General features: G+C 42.4%; 3 protein-coding genes across 6 annotated transcripts in view; all 3 read left to right on the top strand.

Annotated features, from left to right (window-relative positions):
• The window catches only part of LOC117269848 (uncharacterized), a 25,546-nt gene extending 25,280 nt beyond the window's left edge, over positions 1 to 266 (top strand). For both annotated transcript variants that reach the window (XM_078162148.1, XM_078162150.1), the window contains exon 11: positions 1 to 266. This exon is cut by the window's left edge and continues 339 nt beyond it. The gene's annotated coding sequence lies outside the window, so the exon portion shown is untranslated.
• Positions 267 to 3,161: 2,895 nt separating this feature from the next.
• Positions 3,162 to 26,399, top strand: part of pisd (phosphatidylserine decarboxylase) — a 60,159-nt gene continuing 36,921 nt past the window's right edge. Inside the window, exons 1-3 of one of the 3 annotated variants that reach the window (XM_078162145.1) lie at positions 3,162 to 3,215; positions 11,370 to 11,407; positions 14,036 to 14,172. In XM_078162145.1, the coding sequence (XP_078018271.1) occupies positions 3,172 to 3,215; positions 11,370 to 11,407; positions 14,036 to 14,172 (219 nt within the window). In that variant the 5' untranslated portion in view covers positions 3,162 to 3,171. Of the gene's footprint in view, positions 3,216 to 11,366; positions 11,408 to 14,035; positions 14,173 to 19,348; positions 19,491 to 26,399 lie in introns of those variants that run through there. The other 2 variants (XM_078162146.1, XM_033647385.2) reach the window with 2 other exon arrangements.
• Positions 3,260 to 6,426, top strand: LOC144458762 (uncharacterized). Its single transcript, XM_078162147.1, has 2 exons — positions 3,260 to 5,149; positions 5,843 to 6,426. The coding sequence occupies exons 1-2, from the start codon at positions 4,744 to 4,746 to the stop codon at positions 6,337 to 6,339; spliced, it is 903 nt and encodes a 300-aa protein (XP_078018273.1). The 5' UTR covers positions 3,260 to 4,743; the 3' UTR covers positions 6,340 to 6,426.

The following is a 26,399-nucleotide window of genomic DNA, read 5'->3' as shown; positions in this document are numbered from 1 at the left end:
TTAATGTGAATTTACTGTCAGGAGGCCACGCCCACTGCACGGCTCAGGTGGCTTCACCTGTCAGGAGGCCACGCCCACTGCACGGCTCAGGTGGCTTCACCTGTCAGGAGGCCACGCCCACTGCACGGCTCAGGTGGCTTCACCTGTCATTTCCTCTTTTGTTTTATAAAGACTTCTCTGTAGTACTGTGAGTTTTTAAAGTGTAATATATATTTCTGCTGAAAATGGGTCTATTTTTGGAACAAATAAAGTTTGTTTCTGCTCACTGACGTTTGTCACTGTTATTCCTGTTATTGGCCAGTGATCTATCAGCTTCCTGTTATTGGCCAGTGATCTATCAGCTTCCTGTCCTCACCCTCATCAATACCTCTGTGAGCCGCCACTGCCCGTCAACAAAAACAAAGACAACTATGGTTAAATGTGATAAGACCAAAGGACTGGACGGAGGCCATCATCAAAAATGCTCACATGTGCAGCGCACACTTCATATCAGGTTAGGGAAAAAGTATTTCCTGTTGTAGGGATGAATAAGGTTATGTGTATTAAGGGTTATCATGTCCACCTCATCAGAAACTGGGGAGGGATTAAGAGGAAGATTGGATTTCTCTGCAACGCTAACTTTTTAGCACATTAGCTAACGTTAGCTTCCATAGCAAAACAAACAAGTGTCGTCCTCCTTTGTAAGATTGGCTTCCTGTGACATCATCCATCCACTGAGTGAGAGCATACGGGTCGGCCAGTCTGGTCCCGATGGTCAGTGTTTACTTATTCCAGTAACACTGGCGGTCCCGGAGAGTGAGTGACCTGACATGGTGCGTTGGTAAATTCAGTCTGACGCTCCAGTTTGTGTCAGAGTGCGCTCCCACACTCACAATGAGTGTTTCTGAACGCACCACTCACATCATCTTCCTCCATCGTCTTAAACACAACACAACTTGTTAGCTAGCGCTAGCTAATGTCTGTGGAGAACTGTTTTGCCTCCAGCTAAGCCCCGCCCACCAACACACGTCATCCTGTCTACTAACAGTAAAAGTGTTTTTAACACATCTGAACTCTGAGAGTTTACATGTACATTCACACATACATAGGCCTATATGTACATATATGTATGTATATGGATTTTCACATTTCCAACGGTCCTTGAACGCAACATGACAAACGATAGCCTACATTATTTCAGACATTTCATCAGAATTTTATGTTTCATTAAAAGTTGTCCAAATATGAAAAAAAAAATGATGACAAACTTAAACTTTTCAAAATTTTAACTTTTACTTTAAAAGTTTTAAAAACCTAATAACTGGTGTTTACTGATTCACCATCGAGTTAAAAATCAGAACAATGAGAACAAGAAAAGGAAACAAACAACTCCATTCATTTATCACAGAGTTTCTCTCTTCACCATCTGTTATATCCTTCAACTACTTTAATTATGGATACAATCAGAGTCTGTCTGTCTGTCTGTCAGAGAGTCTGTCTGTCTGTCAGAGAGCCTGTCTGTCTGTCTGTCAGAGAGCCTGTCTGTCTGTCAGAGAGTCTGTCTGTCTGTCAGAGTCTGTCTGTCTGTCAGAGAGCCTGTCTGTCAGAGAGCCTGTCTGACCATCATTTCCATTCAGTCACACTGAGGCTGACCACTCCTCAGCGTCGGGTTGATGAGTTGCCTAATTTTAATTTCCCTTGAAACATTTGGCCTAATAAATTATTTCAAAGACACCATGATCATATTCTGGGTTATTAAATAATGAACTCACAATCAGAATATCAATAAATAAAGATGTAAATACAGAATGAATTATATAAAGACATTGTGTGACTGAGCAGGACACATTATAAATACAGAACGCAGGTTGTTGTTCATGTGCAGCTGATTGTGAGACAGAAAACACTGCTGCTCTGTTACTGAGAACATCATGTGGTAACTGTATCTGTGTCTTCATCATTATATATATAACATTATGTGTGTGCAGACACAAACTCCATTAAAACTTTCTGTAGCTGTTAATAAAGCCTGTCATCAGCTGCCGCCGTCATTAGAAACTGACGTCGCTTCTCTCCTCGTGTCTCATCCTCTCATCTCTCCTCGTGTTCTATGAGGGCGGAGCTAAGACGCAAGGAAGAGACTCAAGTGAGGGAAACATGGATGCGAGAAATGGTTTTGGGATGAACCCAGAGAGCTGAAGCCTTCATCACTGGAGGATGACTCTGGTGTTTGTCTCATTCATATCTGACCCCCACCCCCGCCGTGTGACGTCATCTGTGTTTAGAGGCCATATTGTGAGAAATAAAACCCGTCTGTGATGAACTTATTAACATTCAGCTTTAATCTTCATCCATCAGCTCGGTTTAATCTTCATCTTCATCATTAACATGAACTTCCGGTATCATTAGCCTTACCTGACAGGCAGCAGCTGCCGCAGTTTCACCTGACAGACTTTCTTTTTTTAATCCTTTATTAATAGACTTAACATTGCATTACATTAAATGCAATTATAACAACGTATTGCAGAACATTGGATGTGTATTCATAACAACGCATTGTTGATTAACATGTTGCTACTCTGTAACATTCTTCAAAAAGACATTAATAACATGTAAAATGACATAACTAAAAAGAAGATAAAATGGACCAAAAGGAACAGAAAATAACTCATATGCTAAGAACATAAGAAGGAAAAGAAAACATGTCCCGACAATAAGGTGTATGAGGGAAAAACTATACCATATGCCGAACAGCCTCATCAGTTTTGTTACATATCACACATTTAGATCATTCAATACGTAGGATTTTACCAATTATTTGAGAGGTCTTAAAAGCTTTCTTGTTTTTAGTTGTTTTGGAGACAGAAGCAAAGAGATATTGTAATTCGACACGAAATAAATTTACGTTAGGTTTAGTCTGAGTGATTCTAGATTTATGAATGTGAAACTTGCCAGTAAGACAGATGGCTTTGAGAGCACAGTTGATAGAGAAAATCAGTAGAGCAGCATCAGTCCAAAATTCTCGAGAAAAGGAACAAGTGTAGAATAGATGAGAAATCGATTCGCTTTCAGCTTTACAGAAAGAGCAAAGTGGAGAGACAGTTGCTGACACCTGACAGACCTGACTCGGGGAAATGCTGGCTCTCCGCTGTATCGTGACGCACGACGTGCTGCGTCACTTCCTCAAACAACATGGCGGCGGCCTGGCGGAGGGTGTGCAGCGGACTGACTGTCAGGTATTCACCTTTGTTTTGGTTCTTTAAAGTAAACACAGCTACGTCAGTGACGTCTTCACTCTGCAGCCTCGAGGCGAACACGTCATACCGTGTGACGTTTGTGCGGTGTTAGTGACGCTGTGTGTTAATGACGTATGACTCCACCAGACCCCGCTCAGAGTTTGTATCAAATTAACATTTGATGACAACATGCAGCTGGTGTGTTGAGTGTGACGTCCGACAGGTTAAGAGTGTGTGAATGAGAGGGATAAAGGTTTTGGCTCAGGTAACACGAACCACGTGTTTAACATACACCTGATTACGTCACAGGAACAGGTGAACGGGAGCTGACTGAAGCTGCTCTGGGTCAGAGTCAAGGGTCCCACAGAGACAAGTGTCCTCATGTGATCATCATTAACCCTCAGCAGACTGAGGAGGTTTCACTTACTGTGACCTGATGGACTGACTGATGGACTGACTGATGGACTGACTGATGGACTGACAGCAGTCTCAGGCGTGTTTTTTTATCTTCTTCTAATTGAATCTTTATTTAAACTGTTCACAGCAGCAGGATAAAGGATGTGAGGAATCAATAACCAATATCATTTATTTGTTTATTTATTTATTTATTTAGAAAATCAGGACAACGCATATTAATGAACATGTACGACAGCACACGTAAATATGCCAGATTGTAACCCGGGGGCTAATTTCCATCTGGAGTCCTTTAAGCATGTTGATTTTACAATACAAAAGAACAAGAGATATACAGTATTAAAAGTTTGTTATTTAAAACAAAAAAAGAAACAGAAAGCAGTTGCAGGAGAAAACAGGACAATGCATAAGTATGCGTTACAACAGGGAGTTAATACAGTACAGCAAGCAGTTAGGGGCGATTGCACGTTTGGTTCGCTCTAAGCCACACCTTCAGGTGGCTCTTGAAGGTGGCCAGGGTGGGACATTCCCTTATGGTAGAGGGCAGTGTGTTCCAAGCTGCACTCCCTTTAATAGACAGGGCGTTTTGGCTGAAGGACACAGAGTGAGAAAGCATGGTAGTAGAAGGTTGCTTCGACAAAAATAAACAAACAGGTTTTTTTGCATTTAAGATCTAGTAAGCCATGCTCATATGTGTGTAAGAGCTATTGAGAGCACACGTGCTGCCTCCTCAGGATTTTTAGCTTTAGTAAAAATTACAGTGTCGTCAGTGTAAAGCTGGACATCCACATGTAAACAAAAATCAGGTAAATCATTAATATACAATGAAAATAAGGGGGCATTCACACCTACCTCGTTTGGTCCGGACTTTCGGACTTTCCAGATAGTTCGGATCAAATTGACAGGTGTGAAAGCTCCCCCGGACCACGGTCCGGACTAAAGACCGAGTCTTTGGTCCAGCCTCAGGAGGTGGTCTCGGTCCGGACCATCCTGGACCAAGGTCCGCTACTGTGTAGTGTGAAAGCATGTTTTTGGAAGGTCCGAACTATCAGACCAAATACAGGACGTTACGTCACTTTCACCCCACGTGTAAGCTAAACAAAACAAACACAGTATGAGCCGCAGCAACACCTGGGGAGAGGAGGAGACAAGATTCATCCTTCAAATATGGGCGGATGATAGAATAAAAGCTGAACTTGAGAGAACACACCGGAACACGGAAACCTTCCAGCTGTTCGCGGAGAGGATGAGAGAGGGGGGGTACGAGAGGACGGCCGAACAGTGTCACCGCAAACTGAAAAAGCTGCGACAGGCTTATAACAAGGCGCGCGATGCCATTCGGAAGACCGGTGCGTCATCCAACGAAAAGGATAAATGTCCTTTTTATGATCAGCTGGATGGCATCCTTGGAACGCGCCCGACAAGCTCACCTGTCAGGGTGATGGAGTCTACACCCGCTGCGGGTGCGACCCCCAGCGCCGACACGTCATCTGGCAGCGGTCCCAGTGCTTCAGAAAGTGGTGAGTTGAGCCACATAATGTGTCTGCTATTGTCATTATTATTATTATTTGCAGTGTTATTTATACTTTGATTTCATGGGTGGACCCCAGGAAAATCAGTGGCTGCTGTGCATCTGCTAATGGGGATCCAATTACAAGAAACAAATAAACAAATAATTGTCCCTCTCTTGCCAGAAACTGGTTGTTTGCTTCTATCTTCTGCCATTGCTGTGATGACTGTGCTGCATATAGCCTAACAACAACAACAACAACAACAAAAAAACTTCATTTGTGATATGAGTACTCACAATGATCTGGGCTCAGGCATGTGCAGTGTTATATTTTATCAGTCATAAGGAGGGAGAGTACAGCTGCACCCCCAAAACACTAGCATCATTTTACCATAACTATCACCACCTTTAACAAGCTATCAGTTGTAGTTGTTATTTGTCATCATTACTTTTTTCTTGTCCTGACTGGGCCCCTCCAAATGTTGTTGCTGCTTCCATATTTCCCCAAGGGAACACCTGACTTGACTCGCATAACACAGCACATACAGATAGGATAGAATATAATGAAACTCTATAGCCAACACATGATGACATGATTGATTTTACTATTCTAGGTTTGTGGGTGGCCATATTGTATAGCTACTGCAGAATATTGTGAAGACATTTTTATAAATTCATAACTGCATTGCTACTCTTTTTACAGGAGTAACTGCTGCTTCCAGCTCTGCTGAGGATGGGCCAAGCACAGCAGCACCTCGCCGTGCTCGCAAGAGGAGGGCCAAGGAGATGCACTCGGAGATGATGGAGGAGTTTAACCGGGCAGAGGATGCTCGTCAGGAGAGGGAGAATGCCACTCTGGAGAGGTGGATGGGAATGCAGCAGGAGGCTGAAGAGAGGCGCTTCAGGATGCTGCAGGAGCAACAGGCGGCCACGAATGGCATGTTCATGAACATCATGCAGACATTCATGCAAAGCATGAGCCAACAACCTCCACAACCTGCAGCATCCTGGGGCCCCTTGTATCCTCCCCAGCAACCCTTATATCACCCACCTCCTCCTCCTCGTGTTTCTGGGTGGTCTGCACAGCAGTCCCACCCTCCACACCCACCTACCCGGGCCCACACTCCAAACCTTTTGGAGCAGAGCAGAGACCTGCTATATGGAGATGGAGAGAGTGAGGATAGGTACACTACACTATAGTATGGTGATCACATTTTGTCAAGTCAGGAGCAGAAAATTTTATTTTCAAAGATGGTCACAGGAGGGCTGTTCTGTTGTTGTGAGCTCTGAGCTGTTCTGGCTCCACTTCTCCTGCCTCTGAGAGCAATTTATTTAATTGAAGTTATTGTAATCAAAGACTCATTTTTAATGTAATATTTATTTTTATATGACCAAATCTGTTGAAGTTTCATACTACATCCTGATTTTTTTTAAATAAATTTTGATGACATGTTTGCACATTATGTTGTTTCTGTCCTTCAATCAAACGTACTGAAATGGCAGGTGCGTGACCAACAACACAAGATAAACAATTGCTATGGTAAACAAAAATATCTATTCCTGAGGGCTGTCTCTCATAGCACAATATGACACTTGTGTAATTCTGAACACAGAAATATCAAACAACATAAACACGCTCAAACTGTGAATTATGCTCAAACTAGAGAGTAGAAAAATAAGTACACAAGGCATCCCTGATGTTATTCCCACTGTCACCACCAATGTAATGGTCAGCAGGGTCTGGTCTCCCATCATGTTCATCATCTTCATCATCACTGATGTACTCTTCGTTGTGACTCTCACAAAAATTGTGGAGGACACAGCAGGCGAAGATGACGTCAGTGATGAAACTGACCTCAAAGTCTGATCGCCTCAATAGGCACCTCCATCTTCCCTTCAATCGTCCAAAAGCCCTCTCCACTGTCATGGTTTGACTCAGGCAGGTGTTAAAAGCCGCTTGTGCCTGTGTTGTCCCTCTGCCCTCTGGGTATGGCTTCATTAGCCATGGCAGCAGTGGATATGCGGCATCTCCTAGGATAACTAGAGGGACATCCACATCCTGTATGGTTTCACTCCTTCCTGGCAGTAGTGTTCCATTCTGTCCTCGTTGGTAAAGGGACGAGTTTGAGAACACACGGGCATCGTGAACCCTCCCCGGCCAGCCAATGTTTACATCCCAAAATTTCATGTTGTGATCAACAACACCTTGGAGGATAACAGAATAGACCCCCTTACGGTTGTAATAATCTGCTGAGTTGTTAGGTGGTGCCAGGATGGGAATATGAGTTACATCCACAGCTCCAGCACACTGTGGAAACTTCCATCTCTCACGGAATCCTCTGACGATTCCTTCAAGTTCAGCAGCTGAAGGTGTGTGGAGGTATTGTGGGGCCAGGATTTCATTTATGGCACTGACAACTTCTTGTGTGAAGGAACAGGCACTTGACAATCCCACACCAAAGAGGTGAGAGAGAGATCTGAGCTCGAGATTGGTTGCGAGCCTCCACAAGCAGATTGCCACACGCAACTCCACTGATACCGCTTTGCGAAATCTGGTATCCTGCCTGGTTAGCTGTCCTCGAAGAATGTTACACAGTACATTGAAGGTAGCTCTTGTCATTCTGAAGTTCCGCTGCCAATCAGTTTCTGTCCAGCTGTCACACACTTGCTGCCACCATTCATGACACCGTGGTTTGACCCAAATGTTCCTGTAGAAGGGGGGAGGGACATAAATACAAATGTTAATGTCATTTGGTCACACCTGTGTTTACCCTACCTTGACACACAATGACAATTGTGCAAATGGTGTACTTGAAAGCTACAGGTACTGAGTAACCTAGTCGTCTGGTGTTGTATCTGTTTCTGGTGGCTTTGCAGGTAAAAGAGTCCAGAAAGCTTCTCTCAACACAGTTGAGAATGTTTGAAATGTTTAAATGCTTTTCTCACATCATTGTGTTGTTAGTTGTGACTGGCTGTGAGCATCTGTAATCAGGAATGTATTTGTTTATGATAATGTTTTTTTTTTTTTTTATAGAGCACTTGTCAAACAAATGCACAAAGTGCTTTACAGATAGGACATCACAGAACAAGAACAAAAGCAAGAATCAGGGTATAGTAGGAGTCTATTTTCTGTTTAGCCTCTTTAAAAATACAGAACACTGGAATGTTTGTACAGCAGAAACCTAAATTCCTATAGGACTGAGACATACTGTATTATACTACGGTACATTGTATGTCGCATTGGAAGTGTGTTCTTTATGCCACAACACAGACAATGCTTTTGGGATTTTGCTGTCTAGGGAACAGTTTGGAGGCTAGTCCGAGTGCTAAGTTGCTAACAGCTGCTAACAAGACAATACAAGATCGTGAGGGGATAAATCTACAGTCTAATGTTCATGTTGTTGTTGTTGTTGTTACAACCGTCAAAACAGACAGCACTCATTCCATCATGATCACTCATCTTTTGAAACACACTACCACTCACCTTGTTTGCCTCCCCCGGAACGCTGCTAATGCCTGCAGGCTAGCTCGCAGTCTTCGCCTTCTTCGCCCTCTTGCCTGTCTACGTCGGAAATGCAAGCGCATCAGGACATGAATCTGTTTGACTCGAACTAGTCTCGCGTATTGCGATTGTAGTTGTTGTTGCTGTTGCTGGAGGCGCAGCCAAAGTAGTGCCAGTGGAATGGAGTGAATCTGTGGATCCATTGTGGTGGGAGACGGTAAACAAACTATTCCTGCCTCAGAGCACTTCCTACGCGCTGACGTCAGACGCACACTCATCCAAAAGCCAATCACTGACGGCGCAGCCCTTATGGGTAATGACGTCATGACGTAGGTAGATCCTTTGGTCCGCTGGCATAATGGCAGTGTGAATGCGGGCTTTGCTGGACTAAATGGAAACATGTAAAAAAAAAAAAAAGAAAAGAGTCCGGACCTTGGTCCGGACTATTAGGTGTGAAAGCGACCTAAAATGGGACCCAGTATGGACCCTTGGGGGACCCCTACTGGACAACCCATGCAAGAGGAGCTGGCACCGTCCACCACAGTGCATTGTTCTCTGTGTGACAGGTATGAGTCAAACCAATTAATAGTTTGGGTAGAAAAATTTAATCAGGACAATTTAGATAGAGGCACCTTCTGGTTGACAGTGTTGAAAGCTCTTTTTAAATCTAGGAATACGGCACCAACACATCCATTTTTATCTAGGTGACATTTGATTTTTTTCCATGAACATGGTCAATGCAGTCTCGTTAGAGTGGTGTGGTCGAAACCCAAACTTCATGGGATGTAAAGGAGTTTGGCTATTGCCGAGGAATTCAGTGATTCATTTGGAAATCCATTTTTCAATTATTTTGGAAGTAGTAGGTAAGATGCTGATTATCAATATAGCACAGATAAATAATGTCTCAATACAGATCAATAATGTATCAGCACAGATCAATAATGTATGAATACAGATAAATAATGTATCAGCACAGATCAATAATGTGTCAATACAGATCAATAATGTATCAATACAGATCAATAATGTGTCAGCACAGATCAATAATGTATGAATACAGATCAATAATGTATGAATACAGATAAATAATGTATCAGCACAGATCAATAGTGTCAATACAGATCAATAATGTATCAGCACAGATCAATAATGTGTCAATACAGATCAATAATGTATCAGCACAGATCAATAATGTATCAATACAGATCAATAATGTATCAGCACAGATCAATAATGTATCAATACAGATCAATAATGTATCAGCACAGATCAATAATGTGTCAATACAGATCAATAATGTATCAGCACAGATCAATAATGTATGAATACAGATCAATAATGTATGAATACAGATCAATAATGTATCAGCACAGATCAATAATGTATCAGCATAGATCAATAATGTGTCAATACAGATCAATATTGTATCAGCACAGATCAATAATGTGTCAATACAGATCCATAATGTATCAGCACAGATCAATAATGTGTCAATACAGATCAATATTGTATCACCACAGATCAATAATGTGTCAATACAGATCCATAATGTGTCAATACAGATCAATAATGTGTCAATACAGATCAATATTCTATCAGCACAGATCAATAATGTGTCAATACAGATCAATATTGTATCTGCACAGATCAATAATGTGTCAATACAGATCCATAATGTGTCAATACAGATCAATATTGTATCAGCACAGATCAATAGTGTCAATACAGATCAATATTGTATCAGCACAGATCAACAATGTGTCAATACAGATCCATAATGTATCAGCACAGATCAATAATGTGTCAATACAGATCCATAATGTATCAGCACAGATCAATAATGTGTCAATACAGATCAATATTGTATCAGCACAGATCAATAATGTGTCAATACAGATCCATAATGTATCAGCACAGATCAATATTGTATCAGCACAGATCAATAATGTGTCAATACAGATCCATAATGTATCAGCACAGATCAATAATGTGTCAATACAGATCAATATTGTATCAGCACAGATCAATAATGTGTCAATACAGATCCATAATATGTCAATACAGATCAATAATGTATCAGCACAGATCAATAATGTGTCAATACAGATCAATATTGTATCAGCACAGATCAATAATGTGTCAATACAGATCAATATTGTATCAGCACAGATCAATAATGTGTCAATACAGATCCATAATGTGTCAATACAGATCAATATTGTATCAGCACAGATCAATAGTGTCAATACAGATCAATATTGTATCAGCACAGATCAACAATGTGTCAATACAGATCCATAATGTATCAGCACAGATCAATAATGTGTCAATACAGATCCATAATGTATCAGCACAGATCAATAATGTGTCAATACAGATCAATATTGTATCAGCACAGATCAATAATGTGTCAATACAGATCCATAATATGTCAATACAGATCAATAATGTATCAGCACAGATCAATAATGTGTCAATACAGATCAATATTGTATCAGCACAGATCAATAATGTGTCAATACAGATCCATAATTTATCAGCACAGATCAATAATGTGTCAATACAGATCAATATTGTGTCAATACAGATCCATAATGTGTCAATACAGATCAATAATGTATCAGCACAGATCAATAATGTGTCAATACAGATCAATAATGTATCAGCACAGATCAATAATGTATCAATACAGATCAATAATGTATCAATAATGTATTTTTATTAACAGAGTTTCTTCAGTGAGCTGCAGCAGAACGCTGAGTACAGGTCAGTCTTACTGCTCCTCCTTCATCACCTCCTCCTCCTTCATCACCTCCTCTTCCATCATCACCTCCTCCTTCATCACCTCCTCCTCCTCCTTCATCACCTCCTCCTCCTTCATCACCTCCTCCTCCTTCTTCATCACCTCCTCTTCCATCATCACCTCCTCCTTCATCACCTCCTCCTCCTCCTTCATCACCTCCTCTTCCATCATCACCTCCTCCTTCATCACCTCCTCCTCCTTCATCATCACCTCCTCCTCCTCCTCTTCCATCATCACCTCCTCCTTCATCACCTCCTCCTCCTCCATCATCACCTCCTCCTCCTCCTCCTCCATCATCACCTCCTCCTTCATCACCTCCTCCTCCTCCATCATCACCTCCTCCTTCATCACCTCCTCCTCCATCATCACCTCCTCCTCCTCCATCACTTCCTCCTGTCACTTCCTCCTGCTGCTCTCTCTTTACTCCCTCTCCTCCTCCTTCAGTTCAGTGTCAGTGAAGGAGGTCGTCAGTCTCACATTTAGAGACAGTCAGTAAAACCAGTATGGAACCAGTAGAACCAGTATAAAAACAGTATAGAACCAGTAGAACCAGTATAGAACCAGTATAAAAACAGTATAGAACCAGTATAGAACCAGTATAAAAACAGTATAGAACCAGTAGAACCAGTATAGAACCAGTATAAAAACAGTACAGAACCAGTATAACCAGTATCGAGCCAGTATAAAAACAGTATAGAACCAGTATAGACCTAGTATAAAAACAGTATAGAACCAGTATCAACCCAGTATAGAACCAGTATAGAACTAGTAGAACCAGTGTAGAGCCAATATAGAAGCAGTATAGAACCAGTAGAACCAGCATAGAACCAGTATAAAAACAGTATAGAACCAGTATAACCAGTATCGAGCTAGTATAAAAACAGTATAGAACCAGTATAGACCCGGTATAAAAACAGTATAGAACCAGTATAGACCCGGTATAAAAACAGTATAGAACCAGTATAGACCCAGTATAGAACCAGTATAGACCCAGTATAAAAACAGTTTAAAACCAGTATAGAACCAGTATAGACCCGGTATAAAAACAGTATAGAACCAGTATAGACCCGGTATAAAAACAGTTTAAAACCAGTATAGAACCAGTATAGACCCGGTATAAAAACAGTATAGAACCAGTATAGACCCAGTATAGAACCAGTATAGACCTAGTATAAAGACAGTTTAAAACCAGTATAGAACCAGTATAGACCCGTTATAAAAACAGTATAGAACCAGTATAGACCCAGTATAAAAACAGTTTAAAACCAGTATAGAACCAGTATAGACCCGGTATAAAAACAGTATAGAACCAGTATCGACCCAGTATAGAACCAGTATAGACCTAGTATAAAAACAGTATAGAACCAGTATAGACCCAGTATAAAAACAGTTTAAAACCAGTATAGAACCAGTATAGACCTGGTATAAAAACAGTATAGAACCAGTATAGACCCAGTATAAAAACAGTTTAAAACCAGTATAGAACCAGTATAGACCCGGTATAAAAACAGTATAGAACCAGTATCGACCCAGTATAGAACCAGTATAGAACTAGTATAAAAACAGTATAGAACCAGTATAACCAGTATCGAGCCAGTATAAAAACAGTATAGAACCAGTATAGACCCAGTATAAAAACAGTTTAAAACCAGTATAGAACCAGTATAGACCCGGTATAAAAACAGTATAGAACCAGTATAGAACCAGTATAGAACTAGTATAAAAACAGTATAGAACCAGTATAGACCCAGTATAAAAACAGTTTAAAACCAGTATAGAACCAGTATAGACCCGGTATAAAAACAGTATAGAACCAGTATCGACCCAGTATAGAACCAGTATAGAACTAGTATAAAAACAGTATAGAACCAGTATAGACCCAGTATAAAAACAGTTTAAAACCAGTATAGAACCAGTATAGACCCAGTATAAAAACAGTTTAAAACCAGTATAGAACCAGTATAGACACAGTATAAAAACAGTATAGAACCAGTATCGAACCAGTATAGAACCAGTATAGAACTAGTAGAACCAGTGTAGAGCCAATATAGAAGCAGTATAGAACCAGTAGAAACAGTATAGAAACAGTATAGAACCAGTAGAACCAGCATAGAACCAGTAGAACCAGCATAGAACCAGCATAGAAACAGTATAGAACCAGCATAGAACCAGCATAGAACCAGTAGAACCAGCATAGAACCAGCATAGAACCAGCATAGAAACAGTATAGAACCAGCATAGAACCAGCATAGAACCAGTAGAACCAGCATAGAACCAGCATAGAACCAGCATAGAATCAGTTTAGAACCAGTAGAACCAGTATAGAACCAGCACAGAACCAGCATAGAACCAGCATAGAATCAGTATAGAACCAGTAGAACCAGTATAGAACCAGTAGAACCAGCATAAAACCAGTATAGAACCAGCATAGAACCAGCATCGAACCAGTAGAACCAGCATAGAACCAGTATAGAACCAGTAGAATCAGTATAGAACCAGCATAGAACCAGCAGAACTAGAATAGGACAAGTATAGGAACAGCAGGATTCTGGGTTGAATCTCTTGGACCAATCAGCTCTCTCTGTTTCCAGGTCGTGGCTTCCTGCCCCGCCCCCGGCCCCTCCCTCTTCTGTTAGTGACAGGTGGAGGTTACCTTGGTTACCAGCACTACAGAAGGAAGGGCCAGCAGGATGAAGAGGCTCCGCCCCACCTGGCCACGCCCACACAGGTAGGAGAGACCCTATCTCTATCCTACCCGTCCTCCTCCTCGTCCTCCTCCTTCCTCTTCGCCCTCCTCCTCCTCCTCCTCTTCTTTAACTTCCTCCTCTTCATCTTCCTCTTCATTTCTCGTGGAAGTGTGTGTGTGTCGGGGCACTCCAGCGTGTGCGACCCACGACAGTTTCCACCGTCTTTTACTGTTTTTAAATTTGTCTTTTAACGTTCAGTGTGCGTGGAAAAGTGCGGAGGACCAATATGTGGATTTTGCATTCTTCTTCATCGTGGCGCTAGTTTGTAGCGCCTGTCAAGGGGAGAAGCCGGTTCTCCAAGATGGCGACCGGATCATTATCACCAGAGAGCGCCGTCTGTCTCTTAGTTTCTCGGCAAGTGATGAGGTCCCGACTAATATTCCAGTGGAGATCTTCGTCCCTTTCCTGCGGGACAATAGATCTCCACGCTGATCCTCGTGGTGGAAAAAAGGAAGGAGAGGCAGTATTCACCACAAAATGAAAAAACTCTGTCTGAATAACAGACGCCAGCTACCCCCGTTGCCTTTGGTCTTCTTGTCAAACACGCAATCTCTAAGGCGCAACGTAGACGAGTTGGAGATCTGGGCACGGCACAAACAGGAAATTACTGAGTGTTGCCTACTCGCCATCACCGAGACGTGGCTTAATGAGAGTGACTTGGCCCTCGCTGGATTCGGCTGTCCCATTAGACTGGACTGGTCCTCAGAGGTGATGGGGAAAAACTGCGGAGGAGGTGTCTGCTTCTATGTAAGTCAAAGGTACTGTAATAACATCATTGTACGCGAGAGGATGTGTACCCTGGACATGGAACCACTTTGTGTCTCCTTACGCCCTTTTTATCCACCACGTGAATTCCCCCAACTGTTTTTTACCCTTGTGTACATTCAGCCCTGAGCCAACGCCAGTGCTGCCACTCAGCTGATAGTAGATCTGTCACACAAGCTGGACTCTCTTTCCAGGGGGGCTTGAATCATGTCCAGTTGGACAGAGTCCTAGGGACATTTGAACAATATGTAAATTGCCCCACCGCACTAAAAAATTCTACTGTTGATGTGTGTTATGGAAATGTGAGCATCTTTTTATTGTGCTCATATAAACTGTGCTTCAGGCGTCAGGAGGTAGAGGAGAAGACCATCGAGATATGGACACAGGAGAGTATCTCCTCCCTCCAAGCTTGTTTTGATTGTACAGACTGGCAGTGCTTTATTAATGCTTGTGATAACAATATTGATGTACTCACTGCAACTGTTTCATTACTTTTTGGGTGGATTTGGCAATCCCTACTAAACAGGTGTTTATCTTTCCTAATATCAAACCTTGGGTAACCAAAGACCTTAAATTTGCTATAAACAAAAAGAAGACCAGACTAGTGCTGCACCATTTGATAAAAATGTGCGATTGCGATTTGAGTGGACAATCACGTGATTTGTGATTGTGATTACAATATAATAAATAAATGGTATCATGAGTCTTGTTGCTTGACTCAGTGTTTCCCTACATTATATCAGGGGGCACTGACCTGACAGAGTTATTGTTATGGACAGACAGTGTGTCAATGACCATCAACAGACTGAGCACAGTCAAACACGCTGCTCACACAGCAGCGCAGCACGACACTGTACACACAGTGGAGCGAGCCTGTGTTGCATTCAGGCATTGTCACGTAAATGACAAATTCCAGCGCCATAGCACAACACAGCAGCATGTTAAGTGGGCCGAACCCGAGCAAAGTTGCTCAATTTTTCATTTGTTATGGAGTCCGTGATTTCCCCATGACACTTACAGATGTTTGCGTAACTGTGCTTGGATGTTGTTTTATGAGGCTCGGGTGTCTTTCAGTTGTCTCATTGTCTTGAACGTTACACGGCTCGTCTTTCTCTCACATGCACTCTTCCTACTTCTCTCTGTGCTGTCTCAAGTGCTGATATAGATTGGTCGTGTTACCGCGGGACGTGGCGACTTTAACTTTTAAACTTTTACACAGCACGTCTTTCTGTTCAACGTCGCCGTACCTGAATCCAAAGTATCGCCATGTAATAGACGTTGCGTTTTTTGTGTCTGTGTTGGTCACTGCTGCACGCCGGCTGGTCACCTGACCATACGTGCTCCACGCACCAGGATAGCTTGTGGGCGTGATGTCAACAAACTCCACACACTACAGGAGAGGCAGTCACGTTCACAGGCACACACGTTAACATTCATTTACATTAAATCGCAAATCGCAGCCTTTAATGCGGTTATGTAATCGCACAGCCTGACATCGGGATTAGATTAATCGTGCAGCGCTATTGGGGACCCTCAGGAGAAAAAGGTGGTCTCCAAAGAAGTTAAAGCTGAAATAGCTAAAGCAAAGACCAAGTACAAGGAAAAGCTAGAGAACCAGTACTTAAAGGAAGACCTGAGGTCAGCGTGGCAGGGGATCAAGTCTATGGCCTCCCTCAATCAGCAGGATGATAAGATGAGGTAGCTTATTAGTATAAATGGGGTTGAGGAGGCGGATCTGCCAAATACTTTTCATTTATTCTTCTCACAGTTTGAAAGACATGATTTCAATCAAGATGTCTCCCGGCTGAGGGACTCCCTGGTACCCCACAACGAGATATTGATATCTCAGGAAGTCTTCCTCGTCATCTTCATCTTCCTCCTCCTCTTCATCTTCATCTTCCTCCTCGTCTTTCTCCTCCACTTCATCTTCCTCCTCCTCCTCCTCTCAGCAGGTCATATAGTCTCTGTCAGGGTTCTGTTTGTTCTGGAGGACTGACGACAGTTCATTTGTCAGAGACACCACTCGTCCCACTGCTGTCCAACAGAGGACAGGCTAGTGACGGGTTCTGTCGAACAGAGGACAGGTTAGCAATGGGTTCTGTCCAACAGAGGACAGGTTAACTATGGGTTCTGTCCAACAGAGGACAGGCTAGAGACGGGTTCTGTCCAACAGAGGACAGGCTAGTGACGGGTTCTGTCCAACAGAGGACAGGTTAACTATGGGTTCTGTCCAACAGAGGACAGGCTAGAGACGGGTTCTGTCCAACACAGGACAGGTTAGAGACGGGTTCTGTCCAACAGAGGACAGGTTAGAGACGGGTTCTGTCCAACAGAGGACAGGCTAGAGACGGGTTCTGTCCAACAGAGGACAGGTTAGCAATGGGTTCTGTCCAACAGAGGACAGGTTAACTATGGGTTCTGTCCAACAGAGGACAGGCTAGACGCGGGTTCTGTCCAACAGAGGACAGGTTAGAGACGGGTTCTGTCCAACAGAGGACAGGTTAGAGATGGGTTCTGTCCAACAGAGGACAGGCTAGAGACGGGTTCTGTCCAACGGGTTCTGTCCAACAGAGGACAGGTTAGCAACGGGTTCTGTCCAACAGAGGACAGGCTAAAGACGGGTTCTGTCCAACAGAGGACAGGATAGAGACGGGTTCTGACCAACACAGGACAGGCTAGAGACGGGTTCTGTCCAACAGAGGACAGACTAGAGACGGGTTCTGACCAACAGAGGACAGGCTAGAAACGGGTTCTGTCCAAAAGAGGACAGGCTGAAGACGGATTCTGTCCAACAGAGGACAGGTTAGAGACGGGTTCTGTCCAACAGAGGACAGGCTAGAGATGGGTTCTGTCCAACAGAGGACAGGTTAGTGACAGGTTCTGTCCAACAGAGGACAGGTTAGCAACGGGTTCTGTCGAACAGAGGACAGGTTAGCTACGGGTTCTGTCCAACAGAGGACAGGTTAGCAACGGGTTCTGTCCAACAGAGGACAGGTTAGCTACGGGTTCTGTCCAACAGAGGACAGGTTAGCAACGGGTTCTGTCCAACAGAGGACAGGTTAGAGACGGGTTCTGTCCAACAGAGGACAGGCTAGAGACGGGTTCTGTCCAAAAGAGGACAGGCTGAAGACGGGTTCTGTCCAACGGGTTCTGTCCAACAGAGGACAGGTTAGAGACGGGTTCTGTCCAACAGAGGACAGGTTAGCAACGGGTTCTGTCCAACAGAGGACAGGCTAAAGACGGGTTCTGTCCAACAGAGGACAGGTTAGAGACGGGTTCTGACCAACAGAGGACAGGCTAGAGACGGGTTCTGTCCAACAGAGGACAGACTAGAGACGGGTTCTGACCAACAGAGGACAGGCTAGAGACGGGTTCTGTCCAAAAGAGGACAGGCTGAAGACGGATTCTGTCCAACAGAGGACAGGTTAGTGACGGGTTCTGTCCAACAGAGGACAGGTTAGTGACGGGTTCTGTCCAACAGAGGACAGGTTAGTGACAGGTTCTGTCCAACAGAGGACAGGTTAGAGACGGGTTCTGTCGAACAGAGGACAGGTGGGTTCTGTCCTACAGAGGACAGGTTAGAGACCTTCAGAGAGCCAATGGTTCTGGATCCAGCCTTCAGAGGGCCGACGGTTCTGGAACCAGCCCTCAGAGGGCCGATGGTTCTGGATCCAGCCTTCAGAGGGCCGATGGTTCTGGATTCAGCCCTCAGAGGACAGACAGTTCTGGATCCAGCCCTCAGAGGGCCGATGGTTCTGGAACCAGCCCTCAGAGGGCCGATGGTTCTGGAACCAGCCCTCAGAGGGCCGATGGTTCTGGATCCAGCTCTCAGAGGGCCGATGGTTCTGGATTCAGCCCTCAGAGGACAGACAGTTCTGGATCCAGCCTTCAGAGGGCCGATGGTTCTGGATTCGTTAGCTTCAGGTGTCAGAGTCTGATGGTTCACTGGGTGAAAGGTGACACTGATGTCACAGTGATGATGTCACACTGCCAGGTCACTCTGAGCCAGGCCCCTCCCCCTCAGCTCACTGACTCATCTGCCTCCTGATTGGTGCGTTCACTGTGGACGTGGTGTGATGAGTTAATGAGTCACTCTGATTGGACGGAACAAAAACACTTGGTTTATTTATTTATGTTTTATCTGTCTGTGTGTGTATATATATACATATATATATATATATATATATATATGTATATATGTATATATGTGTGTGTGTGTGTGTGTGTGTGTGTACCTATTTGCTGTCTATATATTTCTGCTCTATAAATACCCACTCTGTGTGTTACAAACTGTGGCCAACAGTTTCAGTCTCAGAGACACACTGAGTCTGTATAAGACAGAGAGGAGGGGCTCTCACTATAAGCCCCTCCCCCTCCATATAAACCCCTCCCCTTCATCTGTCAGTCAGTCAGTTCTTCTTCTGTCCTCTCAGTGGACACACTCTTTCCTGTCTCGTCTTCTCTGGTCACACTTGGACATCAGCATGTGTCTTCGTCTGTCTTCGTCTGTGGCGTCCTCAGCCACGTCTTCATGGTAAGGTTCTTCCCTCGTCGCCGTGGCGGCGAGCGTCGTGAGCGTGACCTGCTGCGGCAGGTGAGGCGGCAGGGGCGCACGGCTGACGGGGAGAAAGAGAGTGAGAAAGGTGGAGGAAGAGGAGGAAGAGGAGGTGGGGTGAGGACGAGAACGTCGGCACGATTCAGGTGGGAGAGGAAGAAAAGAAAAAAGAGGGCTGACTGTAGTTTAAAATAAAAAGAACAGGAAACTGAAAACAAACAAAAACACAAATATAGATGATTAAATATTAAAATATGTTTGTTTTTATTTACAGACACATAGAACAGCTCAAAGATAAACAAAGTTCAGATGTTCATCTGTAAAATGTTTCACTTTCAGTAAACTAAAGTTCACGTGAACAAATCTGAGCTCCAAATAATCTACCTCTACATATTTACTCTTTATATATTTACACTTTATATATTTTGCTCTTTATATATTTACTCTTTATATATTTTGCTCTTTATATATTTACTCTTTATATATTTTGCTCTTTATATATTTACTCTTTATATATTTTGCTCTTTATATATTTACTCTTTATATATTTTGCTCTTTATATATTTACACTTTATATATTTACTCTTTATATATTTACTCTTTATATATTTTGCTCTTTATATATTTACACTTTATATATTTACTCTATATATTTTGCTCTTTATATATTTACTCTTTATATATTTACACTTTATATATTTACTCTTTATATATTTACACTTTATATATTTACTCTTTATATATTTTGCTCTTTATATATTTACTCTTTATATATTTTGCTCTTTATATATTTACTCTTTATATATTTTGCTCTTTATATATTTACTCTTTATATATTTTGCTCTTTATATATTTACACTTTATATATTTACTCTTTATATATTTACTCTTTATATATTTACTCTTTATATATTTTGCTCTTTATATATTTACACTTTATATATTTACTCTATATATTTTGCTCTTTATATATTTACTCTTTATATATTTACACTTTATATATTTACTCTTTATATATTTACACTTTATATATTTACTCTTTATATATTTCGCTCTTTATATATTTACTCTTTAAATACAGATAAAATGACTGAGACGGACAGGTTACAGGAGATTACTGTGTGTGTGTGTGTGTGTGTGTGTGTGTGTGTGTGTGTGTGTGTGGTTTCTATGGCGACAGGTAGTTTAGCAGGTCAGCTATTTTAGCTGTAGGGTAGCTTAGCTTGTGTTAGCCTCTTTCCAGTTGATCCGATGCTAACCTGCTAACCCACTTTCACACACACACACACACACACACACACACACACACACACAGTGTGTATACAGTACAGGCCAAAAGTTTGGACACACCTTCTCATTCAATGCGTTTTCTTTATTTTCATGACTATTTACATTGTAGATTCTCACTGAAGGCATCAAAACTATGAATGAACACACGTGGAGTTATGTACTTAACAAAAAAAGGTGAAATAACTGAAAACATGTTTTATATTCTAGTTTCTTCAAAATAGCCACCCTTTGCTCTGATTACTGCTTTGCACACTCTTGGCATTCTCTCCATGAGCTTCAAGAGGTAGTCACCTGAAATGGGTTTCCACTTCACAGGTGTGCCTTATCAGGGTTAATTAGTGGAATTTCTTGCTTTATCAATGGGGTTGGGACCATCAGTTGTGTTGTGCAGAAGTCAGGTTAATACACAGCCGACAGCCCTATTGGACAACTGTTAAAATTCATATTATGGCAAGAACCAATCAGCTAACTAAAGAAAAACCAGTGGCCATCATTACTTTAAGAAATGAAGGTCAGTCAGTGCGGAAAATTGCAAAAACTTTAAATGTGCCCCCAAGTGGAGTCGCAAAAACCATCAAGCGCTACAACCAAACTGGCACACATGAGGACCGACCCAGGAAAGGAAGACCAAGAGTCACCTCTGCTTCTGAGGATAAGTTCATCCGAGTCACCAGCCTCAGAAATGGCAAGTTAACAGCAGCTCAGATCAGAGACCAGATGAATGCCACACAGAGTTCTAGCAGCAGACCCATCTCTAGAACAACTGTTAAGAGGAGACTGCGCCAATCAGGCCTTCATGGTCAAATAGCTGCTAGGAAACCACTGCTAAGGAGAGGCAACAAGCAGAAGAGATTTGTTTGGGCCAAGAAACACAAGGAATGGACATTAGATCAGTGGAAATCTGTGCTTTGGTCTGATGAGTCCAAATTTGAGATCTTTGGTTCCAACCGCCGTGTCTTTGTGAGACGCAGAAAAGGTGAACGGATGGATTCCACATGCCTGGTTCCCACTGTGAAGCATGGAGGAGGAGGTGTGATGGTGTGGGGGTGTTTTGCTGGTGACACTGTTGGGGATTTATTCAAAATTGAAGGCACACTGAACCAGCATGGCTACCACAGCATCCTGCAGCGACATGCCATCCCATCCGGTTTGCGTTTAGTTGGACGATCATTTATTTTTCAACAGGACAATGACCCCAAACACACCTCCAGGCTGTGTAAGGGCTATTTGACCAAGAAGGAGAGTGATGGAGTGCTGCGGCAGATGACCTGGCCTCCACAGTCACCGGACCTGAACCCAATCCAGATGGTTTGGGGTGAGCTGGACCGCAGAGTGAAGGCAAAGGGGCCAACAAGTGCTAAACACCTCTGGGAACTCCTTCAAGACTGTTGGAAAACCATTTCAGGTGACTACCTCTTGAAGCTCATGGAGAGAATGCCAAGAGTGTGCAAAGCAGTAATCAGAGCAAAGGGTGGCTATTTTGAAGAAACTAGAATATAAAACATGTTTTCAGTTATTTCACCTTTTTTTGTTAAGTACATAACTCCACATGTGTTCATTCATAGTTTTGATGCCTTCAGTGAGAATCTACAATGTAAATAGTCATGAAAATAAAGAAAACGCATTGAATGAGAAGGTGTGTCCAAACTTTTGGCCTGTACTGTACATGTGTGTATACCCACATTACTGTGCACAGGATATTTTTCTTTGTTTTTCCCACCCTAACCCTAACAGAACCAGTGATGATGACATCATCTTTTTGAACAAGTATCATCAGAGCAGTCATGATCCGTCCGGCGAGATCGTTCATTCCTCTACACGTTAACGTTCAGGTGGAGTGTCAGCTCCAGGGGGCGGGGCTTAAAGGTGTTGTCCTGCGTCGGTCTTACACATGTTGTTTCTTTGAACGTCACTAAAATGATCAGACACTGTAAAAACACTGATTATCGTCAGAGCTGCACATTTCTGATGGTTCTTGAACATATCATGTGTGACAAACAAACAACAACAACAACAACAACATCTGATTTCATTATCATTTAACATCACAATCAGTTTGTCTCAGAGGCTTTAGAGCAGAGGGTGACCCTCTGTCCTCCTGTCCCTCTGCCCTCCTGTCCCTCTGTCCTCCTGTCCTTTTCTCCTCTGTCCCTCTGTCCTCCTGTCCTTTTCTCCTCTGTCCCTCTGTCCTCCTGTCCTGTCACTCTGTCCTCCTGTCCTGTCACTCTGTCCTCCTGTCCTTTGTCCCTCTGTCCAACTGTCTCTGTGTCCTCCATCCCTCAGTCCTTCTGTCCCTCTGTCTCTCTCTGTCCCTCTGTCCTCCTGTCCTCTGTCCCTCTGTCCTCTTGTCCTTCTGTCCATCTGTCCTCCTGTCCTCTTGTCCTCTGTCTTTATGTTCCTCTGTTCTCTGTTCTCTGTCCTCCTGTCCCTCTGTCCTACTGTCCTCTTGTCCTCTGTCTTTCTGTCCCTCTGTCCTCCTGTCCTCTATCCCTCTGTCCTCCTGTTCTCTTGTCCTGTCTTTTTGTCCCTCTGTTCTCTGTCCTCTATCACTCTGTCCTCCTGTCCTTTGTCCCTCTGTCTTTATTGATTTATTTTTTTATTATTAAGAGGAGAAAAATATTATTAACATAATTTATATTTGTGCATCAGAAATTATTAATAAACTAAATTTATTAATTTCAAATTTTATTTTGCAGAAGAAACTGTTTTTATAGAGAAAATCATTTTTCTATAAATCAAACGACACGAGTATTGAATTTAATCTGACACTGATCAAACTACACACACTAAACATATACTCACCAAACACACATCTATATACTCACCAAATACACATGTATATACACACCAAATACACATCTATATACACACCAAATACACATCTACATACACATCTATATACACACCAAATACACATCTATATACTCACCAAATACACATCTATATACTCACCAAATACACATCTATATACACACCAAATACACATCTACATACACATCTATATACACACCAAATACACATGTATATACACACCAAATACACATCTATATACACACCAAATACACATCTACATACACATCTATATACACACCAAATACACATCTATATACTCACCAAATACACATCTATATACACACCAAATACACATCTACATACACATCTATATACACACCAAATACACATGTATATACACACCAAATACACATCTATATACACACCAAATACACATCTACATACACATCTATATACACACCAAATACACATCTATATACTCACCAAATACACATCTACACTGAACAAAAATATAAACGCAACACTTTTGTTTTGAACTCAAAGATCTAAAACTTTTTCTACATACACATAAGACCATTTCCCTCAAATATTGTTCATGATGCTGTCTAAATCTGTGTTAGTGAGCACTTCTCCTTTGCCGAGATAATCCATCCCACCTCACAGGTGTGGCATATCAAGATGCTGATTAGACAGCATGATTATTGCACAGGTGTGCCTTAGGCTGGCCACAATAAAAGGCCACTCTGAAATGTGCAGTTTTGCTTTATTGGGGGGGTCTGGGGGGGTCAGAAAACCAGTCAGTATCTGGTGTGACCACCATTTGCCTCACACAGTGCAACACATAGAGTTGATCAGGTTGTTGATTGTGGCCTGTGGAATGTTGGTCCACTCCTCTTCAATGGCTGTGCGAAGTTGCTGGATATTGGCAGGAACTGGAACACGCTGTCGTATACGCCGATCCAGAGCATCCCAAACATGCTCAATGGGTAACATGTCCGGCGAGTATGCTGGCCATGCAAAGAACTGGGATGTTTTCAGCTTCCAGGAATTGTGTACAGATCCTTGCAACATGGGGCCGTGCATTATCATGCTGCAACATGAGGTGTTGGTTGTGGATGAATGGCACAACAATGGGCCTCAGGATCTCGTCACGGTATCTCCGTGCATTCAAAATGCCATCAATAAAATGCACCTGTGTTCGCTGTCCATAACATACGCCTGCCCATACCATAACCCCACCGCCACCATGGGCCACTTGATCCACAACGTTGACATCAGCAAACCGCTCACCCACACAACGCCACACACGCTGTCTGCCATCTTCCCTGAACAGTGAAAACCGGGATTCATCCGTGAAGAGAACACCTCTCCAACGTGCCAGACGCCATCGAATGTGAGCATTTGCCCACTCAAGTCGGTTATGACGACGAACTGCAGTCAGGTCGAGACCCCGATGAGGACGACGAGCATGCAGATGAGCTTCCCTGAGACGGTTTCTGACAGTTTGTGCAGAAATTCTTTGGTTATGCAAACCGATTGTTGCAGCAGCTGTCTGGGTGGCTGGTCTCAGACAATCTTGGAGGTGAACATGCTGGATGTGGAGGTCCTGGGCTGGTGTGGTTACACGTGGTCTGTGGTTGTGAGGTCGGTTGGATGTACTGCCAAATTGTCTGAAACGCCTTTGGAGACGGCTTATGGTAGAGAAATGAACATTCAATTCACGGACAACAGCTCTGGTGAACATTCCTGCAGTCAGCATGCCAATTGCACGCTCCCTCAAAACTTGCGACATCTGTGGCATTGTGCTGTGTGATAAAACTGAACATTTCAGAGTGGTCTTTCATCGTGGCCAGCCTAAGGCACACCTGTGCAATAATCATGCTGTCTAATCAGCATCTTGATATGCCACACCTGTGAGGTGGGATGGATTTTCTCGGCAAAGGAGAAGTGCTCACTAACACAGATTTAGACAGATCTGTGAACAATATTTGAGGGAAATGGTCTTTTGTGTGTATAGAAAATGTTTTAGATATTTGAGTTCAGCTCACGAAAAATGGGAGCAAAAACAAAAGTGTTGCGTTTATATTTTTGTTCAGTGTATATACACATCTATATACACACCAAATACACATCTACATACACATCTATATACACATCTACATACACATCTATATACACACCAAATACACATCTATATACTCACCAAATACACATCTATATACACACCAAATACACATCTATATACTCACCAAATACACATCTATATACACACCAAATACACATCTATATACTCACCAAATACACATCTATATACACACCAAATACATCTATATACTCACCAAATACACATCTATATACACACCAAATACATCTATATACTCACCAAATACACATCTATATACACACCAAATACACATCTATATACACACCAAATACATCTATATACTCACCAAATACACATCTATATACACACCAAATACACATCTATATACACACCAAATACATCTATATACTCACCAAATACATCTATATACACACTAAATACACATCTATATACACACCAAATACACATCTATATACACACCAAATACACATCTATATACACACCAAATACACATCTATATACTCACCAAATACACATCTATAGACACACCAAATACACATCTATATACACACCAAATACACATCTATATACACACCAAATACATCTATATACTCACCAAATACACATCTATATACACACCAAATACACATCTATATACTCACCAAATACATCTATATACACACCAAATACACATCTATATA

The sequence above is a fragment of the Epinephelus lanceolatus genome, chromosome 19 (genome assembly GCF_041903045.1).
Source record: "Epinephelus lanceolatus isolate andai-2023 chromosome 19, ASM4190304v1, whole genome shotgun sequence".
Taxonomy (NCBI): domain Eukaryota; kingdom Metazoa; phylum Chordata; class Actinopteri; order Perciformes; family Serranidae; genus Epinephelus; species Epinephelus lanceolatus.
The sequence above is the reverse complement of the archived record's forward strand: the minus strand, read 5'-3'. Positions and strand labels throughout refer to the sequence as shown.

Excerpts from the sequence above, each read along its gene's own strand:
- LOC144458762 (XM_078162147.1), top strand. The coding sequence starts at position 4,744 with ATGAGCCGCAGCAACACCTGGGGAGAGGAGGAGACAAGATTCATCCTT. Across the intron at positions 5,150-5,842 it reads TCCCAGTGCTTCAGAAAGTG|GAGTAACTGCTGCTTCCAGC; the intron begins GTGAGTTGAGCC and ends CTCTTTTTACAG.